The 19,112-nt window shown below is 37.8% G+C and overlaps 2 protein-coding genes across 3 annotated transcripts in view; one reads left to right on the forward strand and one right to left on the reverse strand.

The window, feature by feature from the left end:
- Positions 1-19,112, forward strand: part of HHIP (hedgehog interacting protein) — a 99,747-nt gene that overhangs the window by 66,021 nt on the left and 14,614 nt on the right. For both annotated transcript variants that reach the window (XM_048846978.2, XM_075127717.1), the window contains exons 8-11: positions 318-439; positions 3,070-3,193; positions 3,975-4,105; positions 5,425-5,506. In XM_048846978.2, the coding sequence (XP_048702935.1) occupies positions 318-439; positions 3,070-3,193; positions 3,975-4,105; positions 5,425-5,506 (459 nt within the window). The remainder of the gene's footprint in view (positions 1-317; positions 440-3,069; positions 3,194-3,974; positions 4,106-5,424; positions 5,507-19,112) is intronic.
- The window catches only part of ANAPC10 (anaphase promoting complex subunit 10), a 207,544-nt gene that overhangs the window by 10,966 nt on the left and 177,466 nt on the right, over positions 1-19,112 (reverse strand). Inside the window, exon 5 of the transcript XR_007356243.2 lies at positions 6,923-7,012. The gene's annotated coding sequence lies outside the window, so the exon portion shown is untranslated. The remainder of the gene's footprint in view (positions 1-6,922; positions 7,013-19,112) is intronic.

Here is a 19,112-nt window from a genome sequence, read left to right on the forward strand (position 1 = left end):
CCAATTCTTGGTGACAAATAGGAAAAAAGTCTATCCATTCTACAGAATGTGTCATGAGGCACAAGGGGTTTTTGTAGCTGTAGTTTTGTTTTTGTTTTTTTTTTGTCACAAAAGTATGAACTCTTTCTTATGCACACAAACTTGTTTTCTCTGTGATCTGGGCACAGTGAATAATATACTCCACTAAAATATACGGAACACAAAGAGAATAGTCTTCCAAAATTTGACCCGATATTCTATTAGTAGAGAAATAAGAGTCCATAAGAAGCTTTCCCCTAGTCTTTTATGACTTTTCTAACATGCTTTTTGATGCACAGGTGTGCCGTGGATCGCCACCCAACAGATGTAAATATTAATTTAACAATACTTTGCTCAGACTCAAATGGAAAGAATAGATCTTCAGCAAGAATCTTGCAAATAGTAAAGGGGAAAGACTATGGTAAGTTTTATCCAAAACTATTATGAAAAACAGCCTTCAAAAAGTCTATGGAATAATAAATATGGTAGTATTGCCATATTATGGTGTATTGCCATAGGAAACTAGGAAAAACCAGATAAAAAGGAATATTGTAAACTTAATAGGAAACCAATGAAAGACAAAGTACAAGAAAATAAAGGAAAGAAAAGAAAATGTAAATGATGAGGTCTGTTGTTATACATGTTTGTGACCATATGTGACTGCTCATAAAGAAAATTTTCTGAAAGATCAGGAAGTGATGAAAATGTATCCTTACTCATTTACATGTAACCTCTTAAGATACAGAATTTAAGTCTTAGGCAATGTGCCTCTTGTAATGGAGACTAAATGAGAGGCAAAACAACAGAGCACAAATATGATGGGGGTATTTGCCCCCATACTAACCTAGGAGACGATAATGGGACTGAGAAGGGGCCAATTAATCAGATAGGCCACAGGTCACGGGAATTAGGTGGCCTCAGAAATCCCCGGAATGAAGATGGAGCCCAGCTGAGAAGGAACAGGTGGGGCTAGTATAAAACAAGGAAGCTGGCATCAAAAGGGGGCTGCAGTGAGGGAGCCTGTAGCCACTCTTTGAACATTAGAGAGGGAAGGAAAGAAAACTAGATTGAGAGGGTGTAGGAAAAGATTCAGGGAAAGGGCAGCAAGGTTTAAGATGGTACAGCCCTTGGCTGAGTAGAGGATCCCTGAGCTGGAACCCAGAGGAGAGGGCAAGCCTGAGTTCCCTGAAGCCACTGGGAACTGGCATAATCTGGTCAGTGGATGAGAAGACTGCTGGAGATAGTGCGTATGGAGGGACTTTGATACCTGGGAAGGCGAGACTCTAGTGACCCGGCAGGAAGCCATGAAGATAGAGCACCCTGAGCCACAGAGAGAGAGAGCGAGAGAGAGAGAGGTGGCGGAGCAAGCAAGCGAGTGGCAGAAGGTGGCATAAAACCTGGAAAGAGCTAATCCCCAAAGCATCCAGGAGGAGGTGCCCTAGCAGTGAGAGGGACTCTGTTCCAACAACCAAATAGGGAAACTACTGAACACTGTTTAAATTTCAGTTAAAATGTTCAGTTTGGAAATGTACAATATAATATTACTTCACAAGTCATAACATGGCGCACAGTACATCAGGAAACTTGGATTTTAAAGAATTGATATAATCTATTGACTTGGGGCTATTATTGCTAAATAATTATCTGAGTTATATTTAATGTTAAAGTCTGATGCTTGCTGAGAACACTTACAAATTCAGACAAAAGCCAGATGACCACAGCTCAGAGCTATCTTCTGTCTATGTTGAACATTTAACAACTTCTAAATTCATTCCGGTAAAGTGTGGTAAAGTTCAAAGCAGTGTCACTTGTATGGTATCAAGGACTGACCTAATTTCATGGGACATAAGCTATCTAGGTCTTTAGACTGACCTATGTATACCCATTTCTCCCCCAATCTGTACCGTACTTTGAAAGTAGAACAACTGAGCTGGCTCATGCAGTAGTCCTCATATGTAATACAGTCACTTCAATTTTAGTTATTTCACATATTTGGTGTTGTCATTTTATGAATGCCAAGCCAAAGAAAAGTGTGGTTTGAAACGGATTTGGTAAACCACTGTTCCAACAGAATTTTGACTGCATCTCTACCGTAGATCAAACTAAGTAGTATTGTGGCATGGAATTGTGTCCGTCCAGAAGAACTTGCCAGAGCTTGTGCAGTGGTCAGTTGCTTAAACAAAAAAAATAAAATCATAATTTCCCTTTCTCTCTTGTAGAATTTCATCCCTTAAAATCATAATCTAATCTGGGAAATTCAGTCAAAGATTTACAAGTGGCAGTCCAACTGCAACAATATTCATGTAAAATAAAAATATCTATTGGCTGTTATTTAAAATTACATAATTGTAACAAAATTTGAGCCTGGTTTTAACGTATGTAGTCTTTAAATATAGTTTAATTGCATATATAGGATCATTTACACATTAACATTGTTGAGGAGATTATCTGATATGATTTAACAGTGCAGTTCTGCAAGAAAAAAATGCATGTTAACTGTTGTCAATCCTAGCAGCAGTATAATGGCCTCAGCCTAAATAAGAAACTACAGTCAGCAATATTGATGCATGATACTGAACAGTACAGGCTTATTGCATTAAGGAACTGACCTTAAAAGAAAGAAGCTTTGGGCAAGATTTTCAAAAGCACAAGTCCTGCTGAAAGTCAATGGGACTTGAACTCCTAAATCCCTAAATCACCCCTTTATTATTTATAATGCTGAAGATAACAGATCCATTCTGTGGGTGAAACTCAAGTCATATAAAAGTCAATAGCAAGACTCCCATCAACTTCAATAGGATAGTTAGGATATGACCCCTTTGGCTCTATTCTTCTCTCAGTCTTAGGTTAGGCTATGTCCCTCTATGTTTATGATGGTTTCCCTTATGTTTTCTGGTTTCCCTTATGCTCAATTTCCTGTCTTATACATCCTGTACATCTCAACATTGGTGCAATTTAAATGGCAATAACTTTTCTTCATACTGTATTTGCATAATTGTTTTTAATATATGAAATTGCATTTGATCTAATGCTATGGTAGTTACTTTTTAGAAAGCGAGCCTTCACTTCTAGAATTCAAACCATTCAGTAGTGGACCATTGGTTGGTGGATTTGTATACCGAGGTTGCCAATCTCAGAGACTTTATGGAAGTTATGTGTTTGGAGACCGCAACGGGTAGGTGTCTTAAAATATATTCAGTTATGATACATATAAAGCAACAATAATATTTTGCATGTTTGCATATTAAAGTAGTTCTGCCAGCCTTGCAGTGTGGCAATGCCATAGGGAAATCTCCAGGTTTGGAAACAAGATAGGGACCACTACTTTCTGAGTCATGGCATTCTAATGAATAGCAGCAGAGGTGACATACTTGATCTCTGGAGGAGGTTAAAATGGAGATATTGATCCCAAAGGTTCCTCAGAGACCCCCTAATCCACTCTGATCCTTCAAACACTTATGCCCACGCTTAACATTAAGTACACGAGTAGTCTCATTGACTTCAATGGATCAAGTATTTAAGCATGTGTGTAAGTATTTACAAGATCGGGGTCTAACTGATTAACAGAGCAGCTTTGAATCTTGGTCTCATGGAAACATCAATGATGGAGAAAAAGTAATGCTTTCTGGATGAATGGGTGCAGTCCTGTCACACCAAGCAAGAGAAATGCTTAGTACCTACGTGCAAGAGAAATATTTTACAAAGTATTTTCAGGATATATATATTTACAATACTTTGGGCTCAATTCTGCCACACATAGATACTAAGCAACGTGAGTAAGGATGGCAGAAGGATTAATTGTGTTTGTACAATGCCCGCTGGGAAACTATATTGTGATTAATTTTATAGAAGTGTCCATGGAACTACTTATTGCAACTCCCTTTTATTATCTGGACATTTTAAGTTCTCTTTTCAAATGCTATATAACAGTTTGCATTGTATGTGTTTGATTACAGAAATTTTTTAACGCTGCAACAGAGTCCTGTAACCAAACAGTGGCAAGAGAAACCTCTATGTCTTGGCAACAGTGGTTCATGTAGAGGCTTCTTTTCAGGTCACATTTTGGGATTTGGTGAAGATGAATTAGGTATAGTAGAAAAACTCTTATTAAGTTACAAAATAAATCTTACCAAAATTACATGCTGCACCATACAGTATTATAGTAGATCTTTAATTGTATTAGACTCTACAGCATAGCTTTTCTTTTCTTTTTAACTCTTTGACCAAGATTGCCATAGTATCGTCCCTCCTACTCTTTAGCATCTATGTAAGAAGCAACAGGGAGAGGTAGCAGAACGGGTGAAGGTCCCTATTTTCAATCTGTGCACAAACGCAGGGGGTATGAACTTAAGTGAAAGGCACAAATGTAGTTTAAGTTCCATGAGCATAAGACACACATCAAAGTGAGGCCAAGAATTGATTGAAAATATCTAAATGCCATTTACTCCTCCTGTTTCAGAACTTAAAATTCTCATTCATGCTAACTGGATTTTGCGTAAAGACCAATGAGAGATTTTCTTAAATTAATAACTGACTTATATTTGCCTCTCAACACTCATTTAAACAATTAACTATGGAAGTTCAGTGCCATAGTAGGATAGGACACTTTCACCTTAGAAACTTGAGTTCAAATCCTGAATTTGGTGTAAAGGAAAAATGAGTTTGATGATTTCACACTCTTGACATCAAAAGATCATTAACCGCATTGACACAACTGGCAGGAATGTCTTAATAGATGCCAAGGATTTGGGTGGCAATGGGACTGCAATTCAGTACTGAGGTGCTTACTATAATTTCACATAGGATGTTTGCACAGCATCTAGCTCTAGCTGATGCTATTCCTTCGCTTTTATGAACAAATGCACACACCACCACCTTTAGAAAGAAAAAAACTTGGTGTTTCTAGTATATATAGTTTTTAAATTGGAATGGATATTTGTCAGAACAGCCCACAGGCAATTAGTCATCTTTATAACGAAGGGCCTGTCATACATTGCACACATTCACATCTCAAAAAATAATTTATATTTATATAACTCCATATTTCAATAGTAAAACTATTGAATGGGCAGATGAAATTACCCCCTTCTTCCCCCCCCCACCCAAATTTTGAAGTTTTGTCTAAATTTTGAAATTCAGAAATCTTCAACTAGCTCTATAAAATGTTAAAAGTGAAGAATTTGGTTTTAAATTTGCATGACAAAGTTTGTTTCATGTTTCTAGTTTTAACTGGTAAGAATTGTTTCATACATGTTTTCAAACAGGAAAATTACATTGTATTTTCCAATGATGCAAGATATTTATTTCATGAGGTTTTCACCATCTTGCAAATAGAGCTAGATGGTAAGTCAGAGGTACAGCATATTATTAAAGAACACTAATTTACTAGATCTATTTCTTTAACAGGTGAGGTGTACATTTTATCAAGCAGCAAAAGCATGACACAGTCTCACAATGGGAAACTCTACAAGATTGTTGACCCCAAAAGGTAAGCATTGCTTTATTCATATCACAGATTAGATCAATCTGTTCATAAGCAGGTTAATAAAAACTACCTAGGCAAAATATAAAATGAATACTCTGTGAAACAGAATAAATTATTTATGCTTCACTTTTCCACGTAGCTCTGGTCATGCAATGCTTGAACAAAAACTGAAGGAAATTCTCAACTCAGGAGTCTTCCTAGCAGCAGATGTAGGAGCCATCAGCTGGTACACACACTCTCACCAAAAGTAACCACTATCAAGTATAATTTAAATGCTATGACATGATTTTTTAAACTGTCAGGGGAAGCCTATATATCATCTTCCTCAATCTCTGGATCTTACCCTACTTCAGCCTAGATGCTCATATTTTGGGCGTATTTGGGTACATTTGTGGCAGCCTAGACTCCCATATTTACAGTAGAACCTTTTGAACCGATCCACACAGAAGATTCAGCTGGGATTCTGAATCACAAGTGCCTACAGCTGAGTATATATAGTACTCACCGGTGTCAGGACAACAAATTCTTCCTGTCTTAGTGACTGGTGCCCAAGGCCAGCGGGTGTGCTGTGCAAAATGATGTAGTAGTTCACATACGGAACTGGTTCAAAGGGTCTGTGCAGTGACAATGACTATATGAGGAACATACACATTTTTCCCCAAAGCATTCCTTTTTTTCTCCTGCGTGGGAGGTCCCACACACAGGAAGAACACATGAGGGCAGATTCTCATTGATTTCAATGGAGCTATGACAATTTATGCCTGAGGATCTGCCCGATGGTTTCTAGAGACGTCCCTGCCTCCAGGCAGTTATATGCATGGGTTAACTTGCTGTCATCCACCTCTTCTCCAGGTAAGTTTGTACAATGAACAGTGCACCCCAGAATTTATCTGTGACCAGAAAAGCAAAGGCCATACCAAGGATCTTCTGTTTTCCCACCACCAAATGAATACTCCAAATTGTGTATCAAGTCCTAAAAACCAGCAACTATTTCTAACAGGCCCCCAAATCCTACCCAAATGATTTATAAAACAAAATCCATAGACTCAGTAAAATTATTCTGACTTGTGATGAAAACAGTGATGAAATTAAAATCACCCAAAAAGGTTTTCCGAGGGGTAATTAGCACCAAAAGTTGTACATCAAAAATGAGGAATTATCAGATTCAAATGGACAAAAATAGGCCCAAGTTCTTTCTATACTACCCTATACACCAGTCAACATATGAAGAAGCAAATCCCTTTACCCCAATTTCAAGTTCTTTACTTCCAAGGGAATGATAGGGGATCTGAAAACTGTGCACAAAACCCCTCCCTTCCATACACCAATGTCCAACATCTTGGCACGTGAGCATCATTACATTTTAATACATTTAATACAATGGGGGTAATGGGAGAAAAGCAGTTAAAGGGAACTCACCTTAGTTAGAGAAGTGGCCTTTTCTTCCCATGGCACCAGCAACTCCATCAGACCAAGCCTGTGTCATCTTAAGTGTCTTACACCTCCATCCTGAAAAAACATGCACACAGGCTACAAGATTGAACACAATGCTAACACAAGAAAACAGGGCACTGAAACCAGTTGTACTAATTACTTTCACCCAACCATCCTTCAGTGAGCTATTAGAATCATTCATATCTGCCTGCTGCTTAGATCTACTTCAACATGTTTTCCTGTTCACATCAAGATAGTCCACATTTTCATCATCTTTTTACTGCTCCTGTGAACAATTTGTCTTCTAACCAGAGTTGAAATTCTGAATGTTGTTGTTGGTACAGCACATGATAATAATGTGACTGGAGTAATAAATTAATTGCATTTAGAACTATGTTATAGTATACTAGTGACATTATAGTTCTAAGGGTCTGTGATTAGTATCCCACCCAGATATACTGCAATTATTTAGGAAGCAAATGTGACTGCAGTCTGTCAGTCAAGGTTATTATGCATGTTTTATGTATGCTTTCTAGTATTAAAACATTTTTTCCAACACAAATCTTGCTAGCCTCATTTTGATTGTTTAGTCTGTTGGTGTATGGGTTTAAGTGAATTTTACACCTTAAATCCATTATTAGTATCCAATTACAAGGGGCTGCCTTGTTTGACCCTGGCTTTGTGTTCTTGTTGCCTTGTCTGGTAGGGTGGTCTCAAAATGACATACCTGAAAGACCAGACCTCCCCATTGCAGTGCTCCTGGTTAGCGAATTCATGTGTGGGCAGGGGGGAAGATTTGTGTTTGGTTACTGGAGAAAGTAACCTGAGCGCCATAGACATTGTCCTTGTACATTGGCATACATTTGAAATTACATGGATTGTGGCAAAGTACATAGTTCTTGGACAAAGGAGGGTTTGTTGTTTGTTTTTAACTATCATCGTAGGACTTTTTTTAGGTGAACTGGACTCAGTCCAACATCTTGGCATGTGAGCATCATTATATTTTAAGCATTAGTTTTTCATTCGTTGCTAGCATACTGGTGATCAGGTATGCATTTAAGAAAGTCAAAGCCTTTGAAAAATTTAATGTCTAATGCATAATTCAGTATATACATTTTCATCTCCATACAAATATCATTTATCATTTGTTTCTGATAGTGCCCACTCTGTGCTAGCTGCTTTACACACACACACACACACACGTAATCCATGTCCCAAGAGTTTTAAGTCTAAAATAAACAAAACTAAGATGAAGTGTAGGGCAAATGACCATACCATACAAATAAAGTTGTCAAGATGGTTGCCTCTCAATAATACAATGTTTCATAATACAGTGCTGTGAAAGAGATGTTAGATATACAGACTATCCTAGTTACCCTCAATCTTGCAATTATCTATCAGCTGTTTCTTGTCAGCACCTTGGTAGAAGTGGGTCTCAGGAGGCATGTGAACATGGAGCAAGTAGCAGCTCTGTTTATCAGCTCAGTGAGAACATTCCACATGAACAAACATAGCCAAATGGTGGGTGTTGGCTACAAATGAGTAACTCAGAGGCACAGAATAAGCTTCCTCTGCCTGAGGAATATGTTCTGTCCCCGATTCCTAGCAGCAGTTCCACACAGCTACCTGCTGCTGCTACCAACTAATGAAGTTACTCTTTTAGCCCAAGTGGTAGAGGTTCATAGTTTGAATATGGAAGAGATCTGGGATTTTAGCTCTGCTAACTGTAATTGGAAGTCATTATATAACCACCCCATCTGGCAAACAAAAACTTTCCCCACCATTGTGACCTCACAAAGCAATGTACAGTATCAACCACGGCAAAGCCCCACTTCAAAACTCAGGCCATGTGGTTCCTTTAAAATTCTTCCACAATTGACTGTTTAGTCAACAGCAGAAGAAACCACCCTCATATTAGGATGTGTGGAGAAAATCCAGCAACATATCCAGTGGAGTCGTCTGACCTCACTTTCTGGAGTACGATTGTCTTACATGGCAGTCAGACTGAGTGAAATCAGAGATGGTTCATTCAGAATTCTGATCAGATAATTCAACTTACTGTAACAGGAGCTGAGAGAGTAGTTATTCTATCTGATCTATTTGAAGTGGTCTATTTTGGTCGAAGTTAGTGAGTCCTGAGTGAGACTTGGTGATTGTGTATCTGTGCAGAAGATCTAAGCCTGTGACAGGATGGCAACATAGCAAACTTGCTAGGCAGAGGCCACTTTCAGGCAGAAAGAACCTGAAGCCACAATCCTTCAGCTTACAAAGTTAGTGTCACAAGGGAAAAGGCTGCAAGTGCAATAGACAGTCAAATCTCTATTTCTGATAGAAGAGACTGAGTAGGTACCCCTCACAGACTGGGGAACATGGCAAAGAGACATGCTATGAGCATTCAGAGTAGCAGCCGTGTTAGTCTGTATTCGCAAAAAGAAAAGGAGGACTTGTGGCACCTTAGAGACTAACACGAAAGCTCATGCTCAAATAAATTGGTTAGTCTCTAAGGTGCCACAGGTACTCCTTTTCTTTTTGCTATGAGCATAGAGGATTCTATTGTCAAATATTGTTAGCTGGGTATGCGGAGACAATGAGAACCATTTGGAGAGTTGCCTACTAGGCACACAGTGGTGTGCAGATTTCCTGACACATCTAGACAAACTTCTAGGAGGAGGAGGAGCCTGTGGCAGTGTCATATACTGGTATAAATGACACAAGGAAGTGTACAAGATTGGTTCTGGAAGTCAAAGTTGGATTATTAGGAAGGCTTAAGTCCAGAGCTCTATGATATCTCTCTCTCGCATGCCTCTGGTTGCATGTGCTAGGCAGGGGGAATTACAGCATCTCATTGTGCAAATGAGATTATGTGTACAGAGGAGATGGTCACATTGTAGGCACTAGGGAAGGGAGAGGCTAATATGGAAGAGATAATTAAAGTGGAACGAGATTGCTGGCAAGGAAAATCAAGACAGGTAAAATTAAACTTCTAATCAGAGGAAAGCTGACAGATACTGAGCTGCACTCCAGTTGGGCAGAGTCTTCTGGTGAAAATGTCAATAACAGAAGATAAAGTAGGTATCTAATAGGAAAGAAGAGGTCAGTAATTCCAGCTCTGCTAGAAGGAGGATGGGTTGAGGCTAGAGCATCCAATTAGATAATAGGATTTCAGATAAAGAATATATATAAGAATAGGCGCATAATCAAAATTAGGGCTTTATTTAGATGAACAGTACCCTGGGTGTAAATCTACAGCGCTAGCATGCTGCACATTAACTGTGTGGACCATACTACAGTACGCTGGTCCACTGCGATCTATTCTGCTTTGAAATGACAGTAGGTCAGTATTACTTATCAGTATGGATGTATACCTATATCAGAGTCAGGCATATCTGCGCCCATACAAAAAGGAAGGAGACAGGCAATTTAAAAAAATCTTATTAAAATGGCACTTTTCAAGAGATAATTGGATCCAAAGATTTACCTGTCACTAATATCAGCAACTGAAAGGCTAATGTTGTGCTTTCTTCATGCTTAGAGGAAGAGGAGAATGATCCTAGCATTTACAGAGAAGTAAAACTTCAGCATCAGGTATATTAGTTAAAACCATAATTAAAGATAGAATTTCCTATAAAAGAAAACTATGCTTCTCCAACCTATTAGAATTAGAGGGTATTAAGGAAAATATGTTGCCATGATATGAGAAGTAAAGTGTTGTCATGGATTAGGACTTGATGAAAAGATAGAAAATAAGGAGTAGGAATAAATGCACAAATTTTCAGTATGAACAGAAGTCAGTGGTAGGATGTCCCAAAGACCTATAGTAAAGCTGCACTATAAATTGATTATCTGAGAAAAGGGGTCAACAGCAAAGTGGCAACATTTCTGGAGGACAAAGTTATTTAGGTTAACGAACAATAGAGAAAACAGGGAGAAATTCCAGAGGGACCTAAGAAAGGAGTGCTTGGTCAGCACACTGGCAAATGACAAGTGCTAGATAAAACACATTGGAAGGAATCACTTGAACTATGTTCACATGTTGATGGTTTCAAATTAACTACCTCAAGGGAAGCTGCAGACGTCATTATGGACAGTTGAATTAAACATCTTTAAACATGTTCTGTGCTCGTACAACGTCTAGTACTACGTGGTCCTAATCCATAGCAGGGACTCACAGGCACTACCACAATACTACTACTAATAAATAAAATAATAATAATTAACCATTAATAATTAATAAGTTAAACTGTGGAAAGTGCTCTGAAACCATTGTGATGGGTGGCTATGATAGAAGGGCAATGAAAATGGTCAGACATATGGAAAGACTTCCACATATAAAGAGAGGATGTAAAAAAAACACTATTTGATGTAGATACAAGATTAATAAAAGGTGAAATATTGAGATATATAAAACAAAGAATGGTTTGTAGTATGTCATTTGGGCACTGCCATTTACCCTCATATTACAATAACCAAGAGACATTCAATTGAAATAAACTGAAAGGCAATACATTTAAAACTGATAAAAGGACTTTTGTTTATTTTACACAATGTACAATTAGCCTATAGAACTCACTACCAAAGACATTTTTGAGCCACAGAGCAGGAGTCAAAAGAGCAAACAAACATGTATAGAGATAACATTGTTTGTATTATTGTAGTCATGGACCAGGACCACATTGTGCTAGGTGCTGTACAAACACAGAACAAAAAACATCCCTGCTCCAAAGAGTTTATAATCTAAGTAGAAGACAAGTGACAACAGATGGAGACAAACTGGAGTACAAGGAAACAATGAGGCAATATTGGTCAGCAAGAATGGCAGTGCTCTCACCTCAATCATTGTCAAGTTTTTTGCAGGTATCATCATCACCACCACCACCACACTAGCTAAGGATACCCCGCCCAACCCCCACCCCACCCAGCAAAAAAAGAGAGAGAGAGAGAAAGAAAACAACTCTTAGGCTATGTCTCCACTATGTCTCCACTACAGCACAGCTGTACCCCTGCAGCTGAGCTGCTATAAGGTCTCGTGTAGCCACTCTCTGCTGGCAGGAGAGAGCTTTCCCACTGGCATAATTTAACCACACCCAACGAGCGATGGTAGTTGTATCAGTGGGAGATCATCTCCCACCAACATAGTGCTGTCCACACCGACACTTTTGTTGGTGAAACTTATATTGGTCAGGGGACTGGTTTTTTCACATTTCTGACTGACAAAAGTTTTGCTGACAAAAGTGCTAGTGTAGACAAACCCTTAAGCTCTTATGCTTCAGGATCTAAATCAAACATTGCCTCGGGTTAGAAAGAAACTCACCAGACATAGGTATAGAAATCCATTTAAGGAAATCCATTCCTTCCTCTGAATCATCTAGTATTTGCCATAGTCTGATACATGATTCAACTAGACAGACAATTGTTCTGATCCAGTATGGCAATTCCTAAGGTCCTGTTTATTTTTGAAAAAGAGGGCAGTATCTAATACCTAATCAGGTGCTCCATGGACTTTCAAGGGAGAATACTTCCCCATGCATTATGATTAGTCTTCACAGTTCTGGACTACAGCATGTCTGCACAGCGTCTTTGGGCCAGGCTGGAGTTGTTTTGAGTTGGACTAGGCCCTAAACTTGCTTAACCCTACAAACTTCTACCATTCAGTTTAGCATTCCTTTTTGACACTCTTCTGCGATTTATGATACCAGAAGAATATTTACAAATTAATTTATTCCAAACAAAGGATTGTGTCTGGGGCACTTGATCTCATTCAGGCGATTTGAAGCTAAGGTGAACGCTGTTCCCAAGACCTTCAGCTGTTATAGCTTTTAATACAACTGTCTCATATGTCAGGAATTTGCCATTTTCAGAAAAATATAAAAATAATGTTTAAATGTTGCATTTATGAAGATTTTGGTTAATGAGAGATGAGAATAGAAAAAAACAGTAATAGACCCATTCTCCAAAAAAAGTCTATGTTTGATGGTTCAGAGATATACTCTGAAAGCACTTATTAAAGCTGTCAACAAAATGAGCCATTTTATTGGTGAACCCACCCAGGTGGGCCATACAATCTCCCTCTATCCAAAAAGTTACTATCCCTCTAAGTCATTTAAGAGAATGGAAAGTCAGAATTAATGTCTAATTATATTTAGTTTAATCTTAGAATGCAAAATTCTTATCTCATTTACCTAGCCACATGCAGTTACTATTCCCATAAGAGACACTAAAGAGAAATTAAAGCTCTTAGTAAATACCAGCCTAGAGAGTTTCACTTTACAGAAGTACACCACAAAAAGTCCTTTGTAACCACTATGGAAAAACTGAGGGTTTTTTTTTTTTAATCACAGCACAATCCACTGACTGTAACGGTTTTGTTTTCATTTTCTTACTGTTTCTAACATTGGGTATTAAGGAGCTTTCACTTTTTATCATTTTATAAGGAAAAAACAGTTCAGTTTATCTTTTGCCTATTTTCTGGAGCCTGCAGGAAGCCAATTCCTCTGCCATCCCAAAGAATGTCATACATAATAGAGCAGCTTTAGTCCAGTAAGCCAGTCTTTGCCAATTCATCAGTCAAAGTGTTATGCAAGTGGCCCCCTAAATTGATAAATTCCCACAGTGCCTGTTGACCCAGCTGCCAAGTGCTCATGCAGCAGGTGTTGTTTTCATGACCACCCTGACAGTAATACAAACTGTTTAGCAGTTGCATTGACCTCTTAGCTATTAACATTGATACAGGCTCCACTAGGGACTAGTTTTCAAACATGACAGAATTTCTTAAGACTAGAGGTCATGAACGAGTATACCATATAAGAATAAATTTTATAGGTTGCTGAGTTTAAATCTAAGAACAGTGAGGTTTTTTTCCACATTATTCCCATGTAGTAAATCTGGAGACAAGTAACGAGCTTCTGGCATATCTCCCAGTACTTAAGGTGTATTTTTATTTTAGAAACTGTACCTGAAGAGATGCAATATTTATTCTGTGACAAGTAGTAAATTATAATGAAACAAACTTATTTTCACTTGCAATTTGCCCTAGAAAAAATCAAAGTTAGGATACATTTTGAATTAATATGTGTTTGTCCATCATTTTAATAACTAAGTAATATTTTGGGTGAATGTAATTGAAGTGAAATCTTCTCCTATCCACAAAGCAGTGAAACTATCAGAAACCCTTTTGACATCAGAGTCAGGATTTGCATAGATATGCCCTATTCCCAGAACAGAGATGCATCTTTTGTTTGTTTTACTCGCCAAGCATTTTAAAAATATTGTGCCAACTTCACCCTTGATGGCATGGCATTCGCTTCAGTGGAATTACATGAAAGCTGAATTTTGCCTCCTAAATTGTATTGCTCCACATGTGCCTGAGTGGAATAGCAACACACATTGCAGTTAAATCACTGACTTTCTGCATGTGGTGGAACTATCAAGAGATTTATTAAGGATGCCATGAAATGACAGATTATTTTTATGTGAATTTTCCTTTATTAAAACATGGCTTATATTTGTATTCCTTAACTTGCATTAAATAATAACAGAGGCTGCTCTTCTATTCCTAGTACAGTAATGCATATATAAATTATTTTACTATCCCGATGTCTCAATTTGCTGAGTATGTCAGACCTTCATCAGACAATGAGTACCCCGAGACCAAATGCAGCTTTTATTCCATGCTCCATATATCTACGATTACACAGATTCATGAATGTATACTTTAACAAGCAAGATATCTAATACTGTACTGTTTATATAAATAGCTCTTTAAGATATAGAGTCTGAAAAATTCTAGTTACATAGTCATTAGCAGCAGCTTTTTTGGTTGACTTCCTAGGAGCCAAATCCTACACACAATCAGTTTACTGGGCTCTGCACTTGAGAGTTTTATAGGGACTAATGGGAGGAGTGAAAGAATCTTTCCCACAGAACATCATGTGGATAGTGAGCAACTCCATGGTTACAGCCGCTATGTCTTGCAACTTGGAGATTGTGAAGAAGTAGATGATACATGCATGAAGTCACTGACCTTAATCTGGTCCTGAGTCCAAGAAGGGACAGTAGGTCAATAACTTTATGGATCCCCATCTATTCTCTACATCTGCCCCATTCTCCATGTTCTATGTCAGGAGACACAGAAGAACTACGTGTGTGAGAAAAATTACAAACATGCTTAAGTGTTGGCATGATCAGGCCCTCAGTCAGTTCCAGAACTAATTTTACCTTTGTGGGATCCAGTTTAAAACAATTGTTCTGTGCCTGAAAACATTCTGCCCTTAAAGATTTGAATATCATAAATTGTAAGTTCTATGGGGCAGGAACTCTCGCTTATATGTTCATGTGTGTACATGTTCAGCAGTGCTCTGATCTTGAGGAATGCTTTTGGGCTTTACCATAATATACAAAAGGAGTATTGGTAAGTTTTTTCACATACAACTCAACAATCATAACAGGGTTTTGTTTCACCTGCCTTTTTATTAATCTGGTCACTAGGCACTTTGCCAACGTGAATTTTGCCATCTTTCCTTCCACTCCAGCCCAAGTAACTAGTGATGTGATCAATATTGATGAAGCATGACAAGTACAAGTTTATTGATAATTAATATTAGAATAAAAATCAGAGTTTTATTCACAAGTGTCAACAATAGAGAGAAATATTTGAAATTGCGTAAGTGATCAAACAGGCTTAAGTTCATATAAAATACATGATCTCCACCACATTCAAAAACACGTCAAAAACAGACTCCAACATTAAGCTGCAGAACTGGAATTTATTTGCAAACTGGATATCATCAGATTAGGCCTGAATAGAGACTGGGAGTGATTGGGTCATTATAAAACCTAAACTTAATTTGTCCAATACTAATTTCTCCCTACTGTTACTCACATCTTCTTGTCAACTGTCTGTAATGGGCCACTCTCTTACAAATTCAAGTTATTTTTCCTACCTTGGTATCCTGCTGTTGATTGATTTATCTCGTTAAACTGACCTCACACTTGGTAAAGCAACCCCCATCCTTTCATGTATATCTGCTCCTGTATTTTCACTCCATGCACCTGATGAAGTGGTTCTAACCCATGAAAGCTTATGCCCAAATACATTTGTTTGTCTCTAAGGTGCCACAAGGAATCCTTGTTATTTTTACCACATTAGTAGAATACTAAGACAACAGAATTTACCTACCAGTGCTAACATTGATAAAGCTGTTTGATTAAATAAAAAAATCAATTCATGAATATTTTCACAAATAAAAGCTCTGAGTTCAGTTTCTGTCATTTGTATGGTCATTCTTTACTTCAAAATATTTCTCAGATAAGTCAGCACATCTTCATTTTTACATGATTCATTCATACATGCAAGCCAGCCATTAAAGCACACAATTTTGAGACGCCTTTGGAAAATTTGGCCCACTGTGTCTATCTGAAATTAAGCACACTAAAAAGAGGCTATGGGAAGTCTCTTTACCAAGACCCTGCCTGTGCACTAGCAGATTTTCCTTTATCACCCCTCCTCCTGCCACCACAAATTATGCTTTTGTTTAATATTAAGCCCTTAAAATGCACTTTACTCAGAAAAGGGACTTTATTAAACTGCAACCTGATACTCTATGCATCGTACTATATTTTACTACTATGACTGCCATTATCCATATAAATACCTAATCCTTGTTTAAAATCCTACTAAGATCAGACTTCAGCGATAGCCTGTTGAAATGATTGCCACGAGGCTAATTGTACATTGTACAAAAAGTAATTACTTTTACCAGTTTAACTTTTTTCCTTGAATGCCCCCTTCTTTTGACACTATGAGAAACAGTCAACGGGAGTGCTCAACTTACCCTGTCCATACAGGCCCACTTTGTATAGTTCCATCGTGTTCGCTCTCATTCCTCTCTAAACAATCCTAATCTTTTCATTTTCTCCGCACATGAATATTGTTCCAGACCTTGAAATAGTTTTGAGCATCAGGCTCCACACTATTAATTCTTATGATTTTTTTTTAGATAGGGCAACTAGAGTAGAAGACAGTATTCAGGATAAGGACATAGCATTGATTTGTAGAACACTATAACATTTTCAGTACTGTTTTCCATCCCATTCCCTATGAATCCTAGCATATTTGTTTTTGATTCGGCTGAGTTTTCATTGAGCTGTCCAAAACCTACCATGTTCTTTTTCCTAATTTAAAACCCAAGAATGTGTATGAGGGGCTCAAGTTATTTCTTCCAACATGCATTGTCTTCTATTTGCCAACATTGAATTTCATTTGCCATCATGCTACCCATTTACCTAGCTTTTTAGATCCTTTGGGAGTTCCTTACAGTCTTCACTAATCTAAGTAATTTTGCTGTACAACCAATCCCACCCAGACTCCCTCTTCAAGCATGCTCCCATTCCAAAAATCAACTTACCCATTTTAATACCAAGCCTATGGCTGTCCCAGAAATTAAACTCTCTCAGTGAGAATCCCACCAACCCCCAGCTGCTAAATTCTTCCCCGATAACCAAACCCACTCACCAATTTTCCAGCGAGCGATATGTATGAAAATGCATCTGATGAAGTGAGCTGTAGCTCACGAAAGCTTATGCTCAAATAAATTCTTTAGTCTCTAAGGTGCCACAAGTCCTCCTTTTCTTTTTCCCCACCACTGGCATCACTTCCGGATCTCATCCCCTCCCCTTTTCATTAACAAATCCACCTCACCCAGCTGCCAAACACTGCGGCACTCATTTAGTCCCAATCCATCAAGTGAGTGCATACTCCCTTCAAGGCACCTGAAAGTTTCTTAGCGTGGGTCACAATATAGCTCAAATAAATTCAAAAGTACACCATGAATGTACAATAAGAGATCAAACATTCAAATAAAAGTTTCGTAGTGATTCTCTCAAGAAAAATACTAGGAAATAAAGTGCTAAAACTGATGCTAATACAACGTTAAAGATGGTTATTTAAATTAAAAATACAGAGGCAACTGAAAAATTAAGGATATGACAACAATATGGGTCTCTTTGCATACCGTCAAGCCTGCATTTCCTATGAAATTATGTTATTCGTTATATAGGTGGTGGGCTCCATCTGTTCTTTGACAAGAAAAGCAAAAGACTTACATGTACATGTTTCACAAGATGCCTGTGGTGGTGCATGGAATTTTATAAAAAAAACATATCAATGGAATGGATGTTTGAAGCCATATGACATGTGAGCAGATCATCTATAGTTACAGTTATTTCCAAATTAAAATTAAAACCATATTTAATAAATAATAAATAACAATGCTTAAATAAATAATAAATAACAACACTTGAACTGTGTAGGAAATATTAGGAAATTCTGCAGCTTGGTTTGCGTTATCACTGGAAAAGATTCCTCTGAATCTATATCCTGTAGGACTTTTTAATGTATTGTGTGATGAATATTATGTTCTTATAAGACTTATCAGTTGCCAGAGTGCCTAGCACTTTTTGTAAGGGCTTTTTAAATACTATTTAAATCTAAAACAATAGATAAAAATAAATAAAAAGATAAATAAATAATGGATTCCCTGAATTGCATGCAGCTTGAATTCTCCATTTACACTGGTATCAAAACTACAGCAAAGTTTGATTCAATTATGAACGTACAAGGCAAAAAAAAAACAACCCTGGCGTGTCAAACGGAAGTTGTAGAATGCGGCAGTGATATTGTTAGATATTGCAAAATGGCTGCACGAGTCATAATACACGACATAAAACACTTCCATTCAGAGTGCTCTCTGTAGGTAAAAATCAGAAACCGGGCACTTCGCTAGAGGAAAAGCCAACAGAAACAGGAGGCAGGGATAGATTCTAGCCTGGAGTATCTGAGCACCTACAGGAAAAAGTCACCCAGCAGGACTAACACCAAGTTTCTGAACAGACAAGACACACAAAAGCAGGACCAGTGGAAGTTTAAGGTTTCAACAAGTTATACTGTTAATCAGGAAGAGAAGGAAAAGAGTAAAGACAAAAAGGCTGAGACCATCAGCGATTGAAGTCCTTTATCTTTGGTACCTCTGCTCTAAGGAAATTCATTAACATCCCATTATTGTCTATATAATCTATCTTTCCTACCGAGTAATAAAATAACCTTTAGTTATCACTATAATTTTAAATATTTAGTATATTTGTGTAAAATATACCTTTGCACCCTGTAAAGGATGGCACT

This window comes from Caretta caretta, chromosome 4, assembly GCF_965140235.1.
Source record: "Caretta caretta isolate rCarCar2 chromosome 4, rCarCar1.hap1, whole genome shotgun sequence".
NCBI classification, from domain to species: domain Eukaryota; kingdom Metazoa; phylum Chordata; order Testudines; family Cheloniidae; genus Caretta; species Caretta caretta.